The sequence below is a fragment of the Tasmannia lanceolata genome, unplaced genomic scaffold (assembly GCF_043159265.1).
Source record: "Tasmannia lanceolata isolate RefF3 unplaced genomic scaffold, GAP_Taslan_0.1 ptg000016l, whole genome shotgun sequence".
Lineage (NCBI taxonomy): Eukaryota > Viridiplantae > Streptophyta > Magnoliopsida > Canellales > Winteraceae > Tasmannia > Tasmannia lanceolata.
Window position 1 is genome coordinate 9,429,379 of NW_027518693.1, and position 17,570 is coordinate 9,446,948.

A 17,570-nucleotide genomic window follows, 5' to 3' on the forward strand; every position below is an offset into this window, starting at 1 on the left:
GCCTGTTTGAATTGACCACGGTGAAATAAACCAGAAATCATAGAGCTCCAGCATACAACATTTCTTTGGGGAGTTCTATCAAACAGTGTCCGTGCAATATCAATAGTGAATAGCCCCACTAATTGAGGGGAAATCTATTAAAGAACCTATTCCTTCTCTCACCCACCCTGCCCTCTCTCTCCACTTCCAGCAATTAATTTACCATGGAAAAAAAAATTTGGTTACAAAACACCTAAAGCACCAGGGAGAGAGAGAGACCCAAATATGGGTTTCAACTGGAATTAGTCAGAGAGAGAGAGAGAGAGCGACCCAAATATGGGTTTCAACTGGAATTAGTCAGAGAGAGAGAGAAGGAATCCCATTTATGGGTTTTAAACACCCAGAAACAGAGTGGTGAAGAGAGAGAGAGAGAGAGAGAGGCATACGAGGGTTGATTTGCAGGGGAAGCCAACAACGAAAGGGAGAGGAAGATCTGAGGGCTTTATTTTGGAAGCTTGAGTGGATGGAGTACCTAATTTTGGAAGTAATAATCGAGCAAAATCGACATGACCGCGTTTTTTTCTCCGATTCTGGGAATCAGAATACCACCCCTCTAGGCGGGTATCAAATCACGCTCCATATTCCCCTCTTTTTTCCGCTCGGAGTCGTGCGTCGTTTCTCATTCCATTAGATAAATAGAAACCAAACAGTAGAATCGCCTAAATCGGTTTCAGATACCGATTCTTGATTCCGATTCCGACTATCCAAACGCGCCCTAAGAGTTTAAAGGGGAGAATGACGAAAGCAAATAAGTTATTGTAATCTCACTCTCCTCTACTGAATAGAGAACAATACATCTTTGTTGGCATGTGAAAATCCTCACAGGGCATGTCTACATTAAACGTACACTAAAAAGTAGCAAGAATGGCAGAAAGAACATCTCAAAATGTACTTCATGAAGATCCAGCAAAACCAAACCACTACATAATCCCTGCAGATTACTCATATCACTGAACTCCAAAGCATATATTTATGTTCACAATGGGATATAAACGTACAATATACATGAGCATCCAATTTTGTATTTTTAGATCTAACAACAAAGAAACCATCAATGGAAGTGTGAAAACATGGACTAATACCATCTGAGATTATTTCCAAACTGACCTTGCTATAGCTCAGATGTGAAGTGACTTCCAAATCTGGAGAATAGAATGAATTGATCTAATTGGAAACCGCGACATTTTGAAACAACAACCCAAGGTCTTCCAACCTACAAAGATGGTGGGGGCCCATAAATATTACCAGATGACAGAACAGACAATGCTTATCCTTTAGATATGAACTTCTGCCATACCTCACATTACTCAAGTCAGGATAGATTGCAATTGCATCCTTGAAATCCTACACAAACTCAAATCATATTCAAGTCAGCTTGCAAAGTAATCTTTAGGTTCCAAGCGGAGAAATATTCAGAATTACTCAGAAGCTAAGACCTCACCTGGTTAGCTGTTGAAGTAGTATATGTCACTATACAGGACATTCCAGCTCTTGTTGCAGCCTATGGATGTAATAGGCTATTAGTCAGACTCAATTTGAAACTTTAGATGAACCTAATATATTTTAGCAAGAGGCCTACCAGTAGCCCAATGATGCTATCCTCCACCACCAGACAATTTTTGCCTAGCACACCTAGCCTCTGCGTCATATAAAATTTTATACCTCAGGACATGATTGACAATAAATAGCATACAAGCACGAAGGCAAATAGTAGTATTAGGCTCTTATCTTAGGCTCTTAGGATAACTAACCTTGGCAGCTGTTAAATAAATTGATGGGTCGGGCTTCTTTTCCTTCACATCGTCACCTATAAACAGAAAATAAGAACAGGAGCATGGTTTCATTTATTTATTTGATATACCCAATGGAGAGATCTATTGTCCTTAGCGAACTTAAAGTCTAATTTTTGGGACATCTTAAATGCAGTGATCACAAATGAGAGAATAATGTGTTTGAGGTGCACCCTTTTTTTCGAAAACATGGAACATAAAAGAAGCAACATAAGGATTTTCACAACACCATTCATAAAAAAAACATAAGGATTTTCACAGGCAAATCCTTCTCTTCTATGGATGTGATCTGGGGAATAATCTTGGAGGCATAGACATGCTTCCCTCCAATCATGCTTCTGAGGCATTCTCTTGACTCAGTTGGGTGCTGATTAAATGAGTTGATGCAGGTTCAATGCTCCCATGTCTAATCGTTGATGAGTCAGAAGGGCGCCTGAATGGATGGCTGAAGTAAAATCTCGACATTGGTTGTGGAAGCCATTAGTGTTTTTTTTTATTTGAAAAAAAAATAGACTTTAGTTTATAGAAGCTACGACGGTTTAATGGAACTTTGAGGCCTTCATGATCAATCTTGTGTTCGGTAACGATCAGGAACAAAACATTCCAGTGTTCATGGGTCCAAAAAAAAGTCCCTCTATGAGTATGAAATAGACATATTAATTGGTTGAGTATCACAGTTAACAACATGGCTCCAAGGAGACTATTTAGAACTCTATGAAATGGCTCAACTCAAGGGAGATTGACACAACTAGTAGGAATCCACAGAAAGTAGAAAACCTGCTAAAGAATGAACAATCGCACAAAGAAGCCAATATATCATCACAAACAACGCTAGAGAGATATAATGACAATATATTTAGATTTTAAAAACCGTAGGTCATTTATTTAGTCTAATTCTTCCGTGTTTCGCTCTTGATTCATGATAATCAACCATCGTAAAAGATTTTAAGAGATAATATTGCTAGTTTCTCAAGGTTGCATCAAATCAAGAATAACGAGGAAGTATCGGAGTTGAAATGCTTTATTTTGCTACCCAATCATTAAAAACCAATTCTCATGTTTGCTCTTCTTTTCAACCATACAATCTCCCATCATTCTTGAAATAAAGCTCAAATTTATAGAATCTAATTTACTAAAAAATATTTTCAAGATTGGATCTCACTCTTTTAATATTGAAAGGTCCAAATTCATGAAAGGAATGAAATTACCTTCTTCGATTAATACTAGAGGCTTCAGGAGGGTCGATTGAACATCATCCTTACGTACACACTCAATTCCTAATTCATCGCTATCTTCTATGACCTTTTGCAAACTAAGATCAAAAACATTTAGTTTAAAATCTTCTTTCATAGGCAAAAGTTTGATTGTGTTTCCATCCTTCACAAAAGAACATGTGTTTTTCTTTTCCCGATGTTGCATCCCATGAATATTGTATGATTTCTCTAGCACTTGTGACATGTATTCATTGGGACTACATCACATCATACCTCTTCATACTTGGAGAAGTGGAGAATCTTTCAGAAGTCTAGAATTGTGTAGATGGCTCATGAATGAACAGACCTAAAGTGTTTAGAAATTTGCAGGAGAGTATTCTTGGAGTCTCTTTGTAGAGACATGTATGGACAATTGTAGAGATCCTAGAAGGTCCTAGGAGGATCTTGGATAGTTGGATGATTTCCAAGTGGCAAGATCCAACTCCATATGAGAGGAAGTAGCCTATACATAGGTAAGGCCTCCCCATTTGCAAATCACCTCCAAAACCTCCAAACCTCTAACAACCTTTGAACATTAAATCTCATAAAGATTTCCGCAAGTAATACAAGGCATTCTTTCCATTCTTGTGTGCTTCCTTGTGTGAGTGCCTTAGTGTCCTACTTGCTTTAGGTACAAGGCTAGGCCACTTGAGGGACGACTAGGGGTGAATGTTGGAGCGTTGTACGAGTGCCACATAGGTGTGAGGCTAAGGAATTAGCAGGACCGCGACACGTGGGGACTATGGCAAGCCATAGATTGATTCTTCAATATACGCATCTTATCTGACTCCCATTGAGTGCTTCCTTCAATGTATTTCCTTGTGTGGTTTCTCCATAAATTCTTCATGCAAATTTCCATGAGGAAACACATTTTTAACATCTAAATGATAGAGTGGCCAATGGAGATTTGCAGCAAGAGAAATAATAATATGAATAAAACTAAGCTTGATAGGTGAGAAATAATAATATGAATAAAACTAAACTTGAGAGGTGAAAAAGTCTCCATATAGTCAACATCATACAGCTGGGACTACTTTCAGCCACAAGTCTAGCCTTCAAACGATCAATCAAACCATCTCGAAGATAATTTCACTGTGTACACCCATCTACACCCAACAACCCTCTTCCCTGTAAGTAAATCTGACAATTTCCATGTATCATTAGCATGGAGCACAAACATTTCTTCTTCCATTGTCTTATGCCAATCAAGATGACGAATGGATTTAATTTGAAAAATAGGAACGAAAACAAATGAAATGGATACTGAAAACTTTCGAAATTTAGGAGAGAGATGACTAAGAGACGAAGTAAGAGATAGAATGAGCGGACAAAAAACATAATACATAATAGAAATTGTTTCTCCATCTATAGAAATCAAAATCAGATGTCAATACTAAATGATCTTCTGCTGAAACAATAGAGATCAAACTAAGAAATGAACAAAAGAAATAAAAGTAAAAAGGTCATTCAATTGAAATTGAAAACTAATCAAATTCTTGAAGAACGAAGGAAGAATGATTCATTAAAACGAAAAAAAAACAGAGAGAGAAGCCGGAAGACTCAAGAAGATGAAATGGTTTCCTTCTTGTACGTACCGACCAGCAGAAATTTGCAGTTGGAGAAGCTTCTAAAGAGAGATGGCCAGTGAAAGATAGAACCGAAACGCCTTGGATGGATTGACTGACAATAGATGGTGAGGGGTTGAGTTTGAAGAGCCAACAGTGACCATAAGAGGGAGGAGAGCCAAAAACAGAAGGCGGAGAGAGAGAGAGAGAGAGAGAGAGAGAGAGGACGACAGCGACAGATTTCTGTTGGGTGAAACTAAGTGGGAGTCTGAAACAATTAATGTTGGAAGAATCAACAGATGAGTTGTGGTTACGGGTAAAATGCCACACGATCCCAGAGCTAGTTGACTAAGTGGAGGTCTAAACCGACTGATGTTGAAGAATCAGTACATTAGTTTTGGTTAGAGGTGAAATGCCACTCAAACACAAAGTTACCTGGAGTTAGTTGCTTCTCCCTGATATGAGTTGAGGCACAAAAATTGACTGGACATCTAGAAGTAAAGCATTGTTCCAGTACGTGACGCAAAAGCATTACCAAATCAAGGCAAAATCTGTAAACTAGATATGACCCCAAAATAATAGGGGTAAAGGTCAGCTAGTGAGATGATGAGGATTAAGAGGGATAAGCTTCATCGTAGAGAGGGAAACATTCCGAAAGGAGTCAGATGCTTCTTCGATTATTTTCCCAAACATAGCATACAACTATCCATTGTATTATGCTCTCCAAGTGTGCGTGTTCTCCTCTTCGCCCTTACTCCTTACCATAGCTAAATCTCGACATTGGTTGTGGAAGCCATTAGTGTTTTTTTTTTATTTGAAAAAAAAATAGACATTGGTTATAGAAGCTACGACGGTTTAATGGAACTTTGAGGCCTTCATGATCAATCTTGTGTTCGGTAACAATCAGGAACAAACCATTCCAGTGTTCATGGGTCCAAAAAAAAGTCCCTCTATGAGTATGAAATAGACATATTAATTGGTTGAGTATCACAACTAACAACATGGCTCCAAGGAGACTATTTAGAACTCTATGAAATGGCTCAACTCAAGGGAGATTGACACAACTAGTAGGAATCCACAGAAAGTAGAAAACCTGCTAAAGAATGAACAATCGCACAAAGAAGCCAATATATCATCACAAACAACGCTAGAGAGATATAATGACAATATATTTAGATTTTAAAAACCGTAGGTCATTTATTTAGTCTAATTCTTCCATGTTTCGCTCTTGATTCATGATAATCAACCATCTTAAAAGATTTTAAGAGATAATATTGCTAGTTTCTCAAGGTTGCATCAAATCAAGAATAATGAGGAAGTATCGGAGTTGAAATGCTTTATTTTGCTACCCAATCATTAAAAACCAATTCTCATGTTTGCTCTTCTTTTCAACCATACGATCTCCCATCATTCTTGAAATAAAGCTCAAATTTATAGAATCTAATTTACTAAAAAATATTTTCAAGATTGGATCTCACTCTTTTAATATTGAAAGGTCCAAATTCATGAAAGGAATGAAATTACCTTCTTCGAATAATACTAGAGGCTTCAGGAGGGTCGATTGAACATCATCCTTACGTACACACTCAATTCCTAATTCATCGCTATCTTCTATGACCTTTTGCAAACTAAGATCAAAAACATTTAGTTTAAAATCTTCTTTCATAGGCAAAAGTTTGATTGTGTTTCCATCCTTCACAAAAGAACATGTGTTTTTCTTTTCCCGATGTTGCATCCCATGAATATTGTATGATTTCTCTAGCACTTGTGACATGTATTCATTGGGACTACATCACATCATACTTCTTCATACTTGGAGAAGTGGAAAATCTTTCAGAAGTCTAGAATTGTGTAGATGGCTCATGAATGAACAGACCTAAAGTGTTTAGAAATTTGCAGGAGAGTATTCTTGGAGTCTCTTTGTAGAGACATGTATGGACAATTGTAGAGAACCTAGAAGGTCCTAGGAGGATCTTGGATAGTTGGATGATTTCCAAGTGGCAAGATCCAACTCCATATGAGAGGAAGTAGCCTATACATAGGTAAGGCCTCCCCATTTGCAAATCACCTCCAAAACCTCCAAACCTCTAACAACCTTTGAACATTAAATCTCATAAAGATTTCCGCAAGTAATACAAGGCATTCTTTCCATTCTTGTGTGCTTCCTTGTGTGAGTGCCTTAGTGTCCTACTTGCTTTAGGTACAAGGCTAGGCCACTTGAGGGACGACTAGGGGTGAATGTTGGAGCGTTGTACGAGTGCCACATAGGTGTGAGGCTAAGGAATTAGCAGGACCGCGACACGTGGGGACTATGGCAAGCCATAGATTGATTCTTCAATATACGCATCTTATCTGACTCCCATTGAGTGCTTCCTTCAATGTATTTCCTTGTGTGGTTTCTCCATAAATTCTTCATGCAAATTTCCATGAGGAAACACATTTTTAACATCTAAATGATAGAGTGGCCAATGGAGATTTGCAGCAAGAGAAATAATAATATGAATAAAACTAAGCTTGATAGGTGAGAAATAATAATATGAATAAAACTAAACTTGAGAGGTGAAAAAGTCTCCATATAGTCAACATCATACAGCTGGGACTACTTTCAGCCACGAGTCTAGCCTTCAAACGATCAATCAAACCATCTCGAAGATAATTTCACTGTGTACACCCATCTACACCCAACAACCCTCTTCCCTGTAAGTAAATCTAACAATTTCCATGTATCATTAGCATGGAGCACAAACATTTCTTCTTCCATTGTCTTATGCCAATCAAGATGATGAATGGATTTAATTTGAAAAATAAGGAACGAAAACAAATGAAATGGATACTGAAAACTTTCGAAATTTAGGAGAGAGATGACTAAGAGACGAAGTAAGAGATAGAATGAGCGGACAAAAAACATAATACATAATAGAAATTGTTTCTCCATCTATAGAAATCAAAATCAGATGTCAATACTAAATGAGCTTCTGCTGAAACAATAGAGATCAAACTAAGAAATGAACAAAAGAAATAAAAGTAAAAAGGTCATTCAATTGAAATTGAAAACTAATCAAATTCTTGAAGAACGAAGGAAGAATGATTCATTAAAACGAAAAAAAAAAAAAAAGAGAGAAGAAGCCGGAAGACTCAAGAAGATGAAATGGTTTCCTTCTTGTACGTACCGACCAGCAGAAATTTGCAGTTGGAGAAGCTTCTAAAGAGAGATGGCCAGTGAAAGATAGAACCGAAACGCCTTGGATGGATTGACTGACAATAGATGGTGAGGGGTTGAGTTTGAAGAGCCAACAGTGACCATAAGAGGGAGGAGAGCCAAAGACAGAAGGCGGAGAGAGAGAGAGAGAGAGAGAGAGAGAGAGAGGACGACAGCGACAGATTTCTGTTGGGTGAAACTAAGTGGGAGTCTGAAACAACTAATGTTGGAAGAATCAACAGATGAGTTGTGGTTACGGGTAAAATGCCACACGATCCCAGAGCTAGTTGACTAAGTGGAGGTCTAAACCGACTGATGTTGAAGAATCAGTACATTAGTTTTGGTTAGAGGTGAAATGCCACTCAAACACAAAGTTACCTGGAGTTAGTTGCTTCTCCCCGATATGAGTTGAGGCACAAAAATTGACTGGACATCTAGAAGTAAAGCATTGTTCCAGTACGTGACGCAAAAGCATTACCAAATCAAGGCAAAATCTGAGTCAGATGCTTCTTCGATTATTTTCCCAAACATAGCATACAACTATCCATTGTATTATGCTCTCCAAGTGTGCTTGTTCTCCTCTTCGCCCTTACTCCTTACCATAGCTAAATCTTTGTGAAATGACTCTGATGAGAAGAAAATGAAGGTGTTAAGAGACATTTTACGCTCACAAAAGAGGGAAAATGTTGTGGTTGGAATTCCTGTCCACGTCCTACAATAAACTGACAAAGAAAGTGATTTTTTTTAAATGGCAACAAGCTAGAGAATTCCATCCTGGCATTGGAAATTTTACCAATTTCGGAGCAAAGGGAACAATAATATTTTGATTTTCTGATCTCTCTTATCGTCAATAAAGAGAATCCAAGATAATCAGTTTAGGCTCGTGGGTTCAATATACTGTGTCTTAAAAGTTTTACATTCAAAAGAGGAAGTGATTTTATAGTTTATACTACTCTTAGCATGTAGTCAACTTACACGCATGAACATATAATATGATATAAGAAACAAATCTAAATCAATGCTAGAGATCTCAAAAGTTCGATTTTTCAAACCTACCGGCAAGAAAGCAATCAAGATTCCGGAAGCGCTCCTGAAACAATCAACCAAAAAACGGAAAAACAAGAAGAAAAAAATTATTGTTGTTTCATGTATATGAAAATTGCAAACTTCGTTTGCCTACCAGAGCTAGAAATTGAAGAAAGAGCTTACAAGTCCTATAAGACTTTCAAGACAGAGAACAACTGAACTTTTAGTGGCTGCAGAGCAAACAGCAACTTTAATTCCCTACGACAAAGAAAAGGAATGATTGTAAACTGACTAACTGGGTCATAAGGCATTAGTTCACCACATCGGATAAATTATAAGAAATAGAAAATACACACACAGGTAAGGCATATAATGGAATGATACAATGCAAAAAGGTTCTTATGGAATCAAAGTGACAAGAGAGAGAGAGAGAGAGAGAAAGAGAAAACACGTCTTTTTTTTTTTGGGACAAAAACAAACAAATGACAAAAGCCCCCATTTTTTCACATATTTGCACCCCTTGCCCTTCCCAACTTAAGTATTTAAACACCCCCAAAACTTCTTCAAATTCACAAAACATGCCATTGAGCCCAAAAACGAGAGTTTCCTCTTTCCTTTTTCATTTTTTCCTAAAAGCCTCCCAAATCCCATTTCTCTGCCTAAATCCTTCCTTGTTGGGCCTAATCTCTTCAAAAAAACCTCAAATCTTGCCCTAAATCCTTCGTCCCCTAAAAAATCCCAATCAAATCGATTTATTTCTTGTTTTACATTCATTTTCTTCCAAAAAGCTCACCCAAATCCGGTTTTCAAAACCCTAAAAACCTTTGATTGATCTTCCCCAACGGCTATTTTCGCCCATTCCCCTCTATAAAACCCCCTCAATGATCCTCTCAAAACAACAAGCTTCTCACAAGAGAAACCACAATTACAAACCCTCTCTTGCATTTCAAGCATTTTCTCCATTTTCTCTCTCTTTTCCTCTGCATTTTCGTCATTTAAAACTGGGGCAGTGACTCGGACGACATCGCAAGGCCTTTAAACAGGGTCTTCGAGACCCACCTTCATCCTCCGCTTCCCTCGGCTTCACCGGTTCGCTTGCAACTCGAAAGGCTGCAGAAGGGAAGGCCTAAACTCATTCATATTATTAAACATTATTCTATCTTGCATTTTTTTTTCTATATAATCTCCATTATGGCATGTTCATTTCACTAATACACAGCAGGCTCCTCATTCGAATAGCACCATTAATCTTTGTATCAAGAGATTATTAATTGTTGGGTTTCTGTTACGATTCACATTATTGCAATTTTTAAGAGTAATTTACCTCTACTTAGGTTTGAATTTAATATCTCCTACAATTATGCATTTTCCATAACTGCCTAAATCAAGTTTACTTGCATCCAGGACTTCTTATTTCAAAACCGTCCTTCACACTCTTCACCATTGAAATAAGACAATAATCTGTTTCATTGCACTCACTTTTAAACCAGTCTTTTACTAATTCCACATATTGGTAGTCCAAGACTTAAATTTTATTATAAGGGTTGGTCTGTCACAAGCCCACTTTATCAGGAAAAAAAAACAAGAGGGCATGGACTGAGCGTGAATGAAACCTTTCACAGGAATCTTTCACAAAATTAAACTAATATTATCAACTATCAACTATCAACTAATTAGAATGGTTCATTATTAGACCATGGTATTTGATTCGCCAAATACATCATTATTGTATACTCTTTCATATGTATGGCACAACCCAATCCTTGTTTCGTTTTGCAAGTTTCTAATGGATCCCCTTCTTTTTTTGAATCTAAATATCTAAATAATAAGAGATTCGCTCTTGACAGTGAGACATGTTGTATATGTAAATCCTAGATGCGAAAATAGGCAGAATTCATACATGAAAAGGTATAAAACAAGAGAACCCGGTTCAAGCTATCTCACTCCATTGAATTTCAAAGTTTTATTTTTTATGTTTTCAGAGAGATTCCACTACCAAAAAAAGCAAATCAACTTTAAGTTATGAGGTATCTTACCGCAGCCTTGGCCTCGTCCATCAACCTCAGAACTCCGGGTCTGGGCTCCACCTGGTCACAACATCAGCTGGCATTCTTTACAATGAGTTGCTCCGTACTGTTAGTTACTTAGTTTTGCATTATGTAAGTGTTCACCATATAAATAAAAGAAAATATTATCCTTACAGTTCCAGATTTGATAATTTCTTTGTACCTTCCAGTCTTCCAATCCTACAAAAGCAAAAAGTTCGACTATGATTCAAATAAAGAATGCAGGCAACCGAAATTTCAATTCATCTAGCATTCCATTATCACTATAATTCAATATGAAGGAGCTTAAGCACACAAGGAAATCCTATACAAAATCCCCAACAAAACAAAACTTCACATTCCTCTGTCAACAATTTGTTCCATGAATACAATAAAACTAATGAAAGACAGAAGATCACATGTTTAACTGTATTTCTCATAATGTATGTGAACCACTATCTGGGTTGTTTTGTAACAGACCAAAACATGGGCAATTTGGCTCATGAATCAAAGTGACCACTCCAAGCAAAATCGATACTAAGGAGATTTAGTGCGTGAATGAATAAATTCTTCCCCTCATTTGGCTTGAAGCAACAACAATTCACAAGGTAAAATAGTTCACACTATACAGTGCCTTAGATTCCAAAATTACAAAATTCACAAAGGTAAAATAATTCAACTTACCTGAAGTGTATCGATGAGATTCGCTCTATCAGAATCATCAGCAGGAGGGGTTTCGAAAATCGAAGAAGTAGGCCATCCATTCTCCGAAAAATACCTACAAAAACACATGACCCTAATCATAAATGTGAAGTAAAAAACAGAATCAATGAAACTGTGTGTGTGTGTGTGTGTGTGTGTGTGTGTGTGTGTGTGTGTGTGTGAGAGAGAGAGAGAGAGAGAGAGAGAGAGAGAGAATTATAAACCATCTCATCTTGGGTTTTCCGCCTCCAATCCGATTCTGGAGCTCATCATAGAAATCGGAGCTCCAATTGAGCGGTTCGGAGGACTGCGAAGACGGGCAATGGACATTAAAATGAGCGAAAGCATCATTGTAAGCCTTCCTGTGTAAGTGTTCGGACTCGAGGATTACACCATCACAGTCAAAGATGAGAGCTTGAAAGGAGGAGGGGAGAGTGGAAGGAGAAAAAGAAGAAGCGGAAACAGAGAAAAGGGGTTTTTGAGAGGAGGGTTTTGGTTTGGAGAGTTTTTGGTAATGGGAAATAAGTAAGGTGTTGGAGAAGGAAGGAGAGATTTGGGGTTTTGAGAGGATGAGAGATTTGGGAGAAGAGTAGCGAGGGAGAAGGTGATGGAGGAGGGAAGAGGTGGAAGCCATGAAATATCTATCTCTGTATCTCTCTGGTTATGCGGCTTCGGAAGGGTTTTGAAGGTGGGTAATCTAATGGTCATGGATCGTGTGGCTATGTGAAGCACATCATGTTCCGATTTTACCTTGCCTGGCTCTGTTCACTTGCCTTCCCGAGAAAGCAAAGGAAACCAACCCGCCCCGCCCTCCCCTATTTTCTTGTGAAACCTCGAATTAGAGTGTTCACTTGCATTCACCTTGCCTGGCTCTGTTCACTTGCTTCCCGAGAAAGCAAAGGAAACCACCCCCCACCCCCCCTCTTATTTTCTTGTGAAACCTCGAATTAGAGTGTTCACTTGCATTCTCATGAAAGTGGAATATCTGACGTGGAACGTAATTATAATTACGTGGGAAAAAATTTTCTCGCGAGGGCGCTTCTTATTTTCTCGTCAAATTTGTAGGATTTCAGCATTCTCAAGAAAGTTTATCGCGCTGGACGCAAGAACAGCGGGTTATCTCCTTCCTCGAGCTTCCTTCTCCGGCGACCATTCCGTCTCCGTCCTCCTTTGTCCTTCTCCGGCGACCATCAAGGTCAGTGGTAAGTCCTCCATCTCCGTTCTTCGATCCTCTTCCTCTGCAATTTTTTTTCTTTTTTTCCGGGTTAAATCCTCTTTTTTGGTAAGATGGGTCTCCATTGACCTTGATCTACAAGAAAAATTTGAAGTTCTACAGTATTATGATTTCGATGAAGAAGATCTATGGTTCGGATTTTTTGCAGAAATGGGTTTTTGTGTCGGATTTTTTGTGCAGAAATGAGTTTTTTCCTCAGGTTTTTTGCAGAAATGCTGTTGATCTCCATTGATCTTGATCTACAAGAAAAAATAGAAGAGATTTTCTGCAGAAATGAGTTTTTTCTTCTGATTTTTTTTTCCCGAAATGGGTTTTTGTTCGGGTTTTTTTTTTTTTTTTTTTTTTGCAGAAACATGGGTTTTGTAACTGGGTTGTTCTTATTTTGTTTCAGACAGGGGTTTGGGTTTTTCTCATTCGAATTTTAGAAATGGGTTTTGTTCAGAGATGATTTTTGTTCCACAAAAGTGCGTTCGTAAATGTGTTATTCTCATTTTTTCAGAAAAGGATTTGGGTTTTTCTCATTCGGAAGAAATGGGTTTTGCAGAACTTGTTTTTTTGAAAAATGGGTTTTGCAGAAATGGATTACTTTCATAAATGGGTTTTGCAGAGATGGATTTGCAGAAATGTTAATATGGGTGTTGATGTATGGGTGGTGCATTTGAGGTGTTGATGCAGGTTGGGGATGTATTTTTTTGTGGTGGATTTGAGGTGCTAATTTGAGATGCTGATGTGAGTTGGGGATGTATTTTTTTTGTGGTGGATTTGAGATGCTGATGTGGGCTGGGTGGTCATTGGTAGTTGTTGGTGCGAGAAAACAAGTTTCCTGCATATTTTTCCTCGCTTTCTGAGTAAGTGAACAGCGAGAAAGCGAGGGAAAATCACAGTTTCTTTTTCTTTCCTTTCCATTTTGCCACGCCAGATTCCTTTCCTTTCTTTTCCTTTCCTGCAGAAAACAAGTGAACAGAGCCAGAATGAGGAGAAAATAACAAATAAAAAAATTAAGGTTGCTGATATTGGCACTACCATGTTTTGATAATTGCACAAAATCAGATTGTCTTTTATTCTAATAAAAATTGCACAGCTTGCCACTACCATGTTTTAATAATTGCACAAAATTAGTTTGTTTTGGTAATTGCACAGCTTGTCTCGCTTGTCTCAAAAGCCAACTTAAAAAGAAAAGACAAGCTGAGTTTATGCAATTATCAAAAAACATGGTAGTGCCAATATCAGTGCCCAACCTTTTTTTTATTTTTATTTTTTATTTTTTGAATGGCAATAGCAGCCAACTTTTTTAATTCAAAAGAATTCTAATAAAAATTCTATAATGGATAGAGTGGAATCGAAATACCTGTTTAAGGGGTTTCTATAATGTGCAGTCCCTCTGTAGATTAGAAGGGTTATGATCATCCTACGGTGATGATTTACTGTGCTGCAGCCTATTTACATTGTGATCCAACAAATGAATGGTTTGGATCATCCTTTGAAGTGGACCCATCGTAATTTTGTAGAAGTACTAGACTTCCCGTCCACGCACAGCAGATAAAATCTCTGTAAATATACAGGCAGTGTGAAAAATCTTCTCCATTGAATCTATTGACCGGTCATCAGTCATAACTACTATCGTTGGGTGTGGCGTGGTGTGGAATTGACAACTCAGAAAGTTAAATAACCATACAAAAATCTCAACAGACGACAGGATTAAATAACCATGCAAGTAACTTTTTTTGTACGTGAAGAACTCATTGCAGGGCCTTGCCAACATCAACTGTTTGGATCGTTAGCCAATTTTCCCACTTGAAAATGGGCGTAAAATTTGTTTTACTCTCATTTTAAATCGAAAGAAACAGAGCCTAGTAAAATATAACACCAGGCAACACCTCCGTTTTTCAATTCAGCTCTAGTCACGCCAATGTACACGTGGCACATGTAGTCCCTCTTTTGAATTAACTATAGAAATGGAATTTTTATGTTAAGGAGTTGTTAGGTTCAAGTGAAACAACCAGTTACTCCAGAGGCTTTAAAGGAGGTGTTATTTAATCATTTATACTTCAACATTATTACACATTTTCAGTGAAGACGCCCGTTTCTCCCTGTGAAGATAGATTCCAAAGGTCCATATATTCCAAATTCCAAATCCCTATCTACCATTTATCTCCTAAGCCCTTGCTATGGTAGGGCCCCATCGAGTGAACGGTTCAGATCAATTGAATGTGGGACCCATTATGTTGTAGAGGGAGCAGTTCAATGGATTGGAATGAGGCCGCCCCACTTCTCAACCATTCTTCCCATCACCTATACTTATGTACACATACACTCAAAAGACAACATAACATGATAAAAACACCCCTACAAATTGGACCATTTACCTCCAAAAACAAACCTTTTTTAGCCGCTGTTCCAAAGTCACTCAACTTTTTTCTTTCTTTTTTGAAAAACAAACTCAGAGCAACCCTCTATCAACCTACTTTGGTAATTTGATCAAGTTTTATAAGTGCGTATATAGAATCCCAAGAGGATAAGATAGAGAAAGAAGATGGGCAGTGCACCCAGGCCACCAAGTAAAATAGAAAAATCCCATGTGCTACAAACAAATAAATGAGACAAGGGCCTTCTCGTTCCTATACAGTATAAATTCCAAGTGTAATAAATACACCAACAGCACTACAGTGTCCTGTCTCTAAAGAATCCCAGCCAAAAATAATGAGAAGAAGAAGAGGAAACTGCAAATGGGGTTACAAGTAGAGAACCTGATCAAGTTACAATCTATGGTCACCCACAGATGTTTCCCTTCCAAACCCATCTTCATCTTCATCTCTGAAATTAGATTCTGATATTCTAAGGATTGAAGAGGCGATTACCGCATTGGCATTTCCATTCTAACGGCTTGTAATTCGAGTACTTGTTGTCGATTAAGGACGAGGACAAATCCATCGGAACCGCATTGATCGGGTCAACTCGGTTGTGAATTGGCTGAGTCGGCACTTGAACCGCCCTGCATGGGTTGCACTCGTTGCACCGGTTATGGCAGTTGGGTGGTGTCGAACCCAATCTCGTCTTCTCATCCAATAATAAACCCTACAAAATGTTGGAAGTATAAATGAGTAAATAGCACCAACTCTAACCGCTTAAGCTTTTTTACACATGTTTTGAGATGATGCTTAACAAGTGTCCTAAGGGCACTCATTAGCAAAACCCATGATTAAATAACATCAACTCTAACAGCTTAAGCTTATGGAGTAATTGGTTTGTTTCATACCAAAAAAAAAAAAGCACATTTCCATCAAATAAACATAACCCACATAGAAACCATGAAAAAAACAGCCTCGAATGGACAGAAATTTCAACTTACCTGAGGAGCAGAGGCGTGCCATTCGTGGAAGGAAGTTGCGGGGAGAAGAAGATGGAGAGATGTAACAACCAGTGTTGTGATATAGAGAAGGACAAGAGTCAACAAATTCATTGCCATGGAACCATCTCATCTCATCTCATCATGGGGAACTTCTAGAGCTTCTAGTGAAGTAAAGGAATGGACATAAATATTTATTTTTCTTCAGTTGGTAATTGGTAATTGAGAGAGAGCATAAATCTCAGCTCAATAAGGGAGAAGGGCACTGAAAAGAAGAAGACATTGAAGGTGGGAAACAAATGAGGAGAATACACATGGGAAAAGCAGAGCAAGTGGTCCTTTCGTTATTTCCTTTTCTTTCTCTTAGTAGACTCGTTTTGGAATCTGTGGAGAGAGCGATAAGGGGTGGGGTTTAGAAAAAGGTTGTAGTTGTTGAGATCAAAAATTAATTCACCCGATAGCCTTCTGTTTCAGAATATACGATTGACTGAAATTGATTAAATGACGAGAGAGAGAGAGAGAGATTTTACCAGTACAAAAGGCTGCCTTTAAGAAGTGCAGAAATCATCAAAAAGGGTTTTCTCCAATTTTGTTATTAAATGTTACCTGATTTGTTGCCTGTTTTCGTATGTAATTAATCAAATGGCACAGATGCCAGAAGGGGTGGCAGGAATTTCACAGGTAAAGGAGAACAGGGGGAGAGAGCGAGAGAGAGAGAGAGAGAGAGAAGTGAGAGAAGAAAGAGAAAGAAGGTTAGAGAGTGAGAGGGAGGGAGAGGTAGTGATGACAGTGAGGAAGGAGGGAGAAGATTACACTTATCCTCTTTCTTTCCCCATTGAATTATTGAAATACATAGATGGCTAAGGGGTCTGCTACTCTGCTCTAGTTTTCTTGCCTTTGTTTCTTGTACGAGAGGGCTCGCAACCCGAGGTGTTTTCGTTATGAAAAATAATCCGTTAAAAACACCGACTTGCATTAAATTTGTGAAATTATTATAGTCTCCATCGTACACCCTTCACATGTATACGTTATTATTTACACCAACCCAAACCTCTGATATTGGCACAACCAAGTCCGACCACCACAAAATGGGTGGTCCGACACATGATATTATGAGGGGGGGCGCTTACATGTGACAGCCGGCCGATTAAAATCGAATAGCCTGCAGTTGACTGCATCAGATTCATATTTGTGATTTTGAAAGAGACTTCACAAGGGAGGACCCACGTAGTAGTATCCCTGATTGGTGGGCCCAACTGATGTTGGCCCATGCTCCAAAAACTTTTAGGTTAGACAATCTTAACATCCAAACAAGTGAACTGCAAATGGATGGTTAAACAGAAATGCATTTAATGGTCCATATCCAACCGG

The 17,570-nt window shown here is 38.3% G+C and overlaps 2 protein-coding genes across 3 annotated transcripts; both read right to left on the minus strand.

Annotated features, from left to right (window-relative positions):
* Positions 1-960: 960 nt before the first annotated feature.
* Positions 961-12,341, minus strand: LOC143848309 (Haloacid dehalogenase-like hydrolase (HAD) superfamily protein). Its single transcript, XM_077357218.1, has 11 exons — positions 11,844-12,341; positions 11,602-11,695; positions 11,074-11,118; positions 10,909-10,959; positions 9,056-9,130; positions 8,903-8,936; positions 1,791-1,846; positions 1,619-1,678; positions 1,481-1,540; positions 1,337-1,383; positions 961-1,252 (listed from the first exon to the last, which is right to left on the minus strand). Exons 1-11 carry the CDS (start codon positions 12,251-12,253, stop codon positions 1,204-1,206), a joined length of 981 nt encoding a protein of 326 aa, XP_077213333.1. The 5' UTR covers positions 12,254-12,341; the 3' UTR covers positions 961-1,203.
* Positions 12,342-15,376: 3,035 nt separating this feature from the next.
* LOC143848782 (EPIDERMAL PATTERNING FACTOR-like protein 1) lies at positions 15,377-17,222 on the minus strand. Of its 2 annotated transcripts, XM_077357843.1 has the most exons (3): positions 16,730-17,222; positions 16,203-16,583; positions 15,377-15,928 (listed from the first exon to the last, which is right to left on the minus strand). In XM_077357843.1, the coding sequence occupies exons 2-3, from the start codon at positions 16,317-16,319 to the stop codon at positions 15,689-15,691; spliced, it is 357 nt and encodes a 118-aa protein (XP_077213958.1). In that variant the 5' UTR covers positions 16,320-16,583; positions 16,730-17,222; the 3' UTR covers positions 15,377-15,688. The 2 variants fall into 2 exon arrangements, with proteins under 2 accessions (XP_077213958.1, XP_077213957.1); XM_077357842.1 differs by having other exon boundaries at positions 16,203-17,222.
* Positions 17,223-17,570: the final 348 nt, after the last annotated feature.

What these genes read in the sequence shown, in the direction of transcription:
- LOC143848309 (XM_077357218.1), bottom strand. Translation starts at nt 12,253, where the DNA reads ATGGCTTCCACCTCTTCCCTCCTCCATCACCTTCTCCCTCGCTACTCT. An exon ending in TTGAAAGTCTTATAGGACTT is followed by an intron (nt 8,937 to 9,055) that starts GTAAGCTCTTTC and finishes TGATTGTTTCAG; the next exon opens with GAGCGCTTCCGGAATCTTGA. An exon ending in CCTGACTTGAGTAATGTGAG is followed by an intron (nt 1,253 to 1,336) that starts GTATGGCAGAAG and finishes CCATCTTTGTAG; the next exon opens with GTTGGAAGACCTTGGGTTGT.
- LOC143848782 (XM_077357843.1), bottom strand. Translation starts at nt 16,319, where the DNA reads ATGGCAATGAATTTGTTGACTCTTGTCCTTCTCTATATCACAACACTG. An exon ending in GGCACGCCTCTGCTCCTCAG is followed by an intron (nt 15,929 to 16,202) that starts GTAAGTTGAAAT and finishes AACATTTTGTAG; the next exon opens with GGTTTATTATTGGATGAGAA.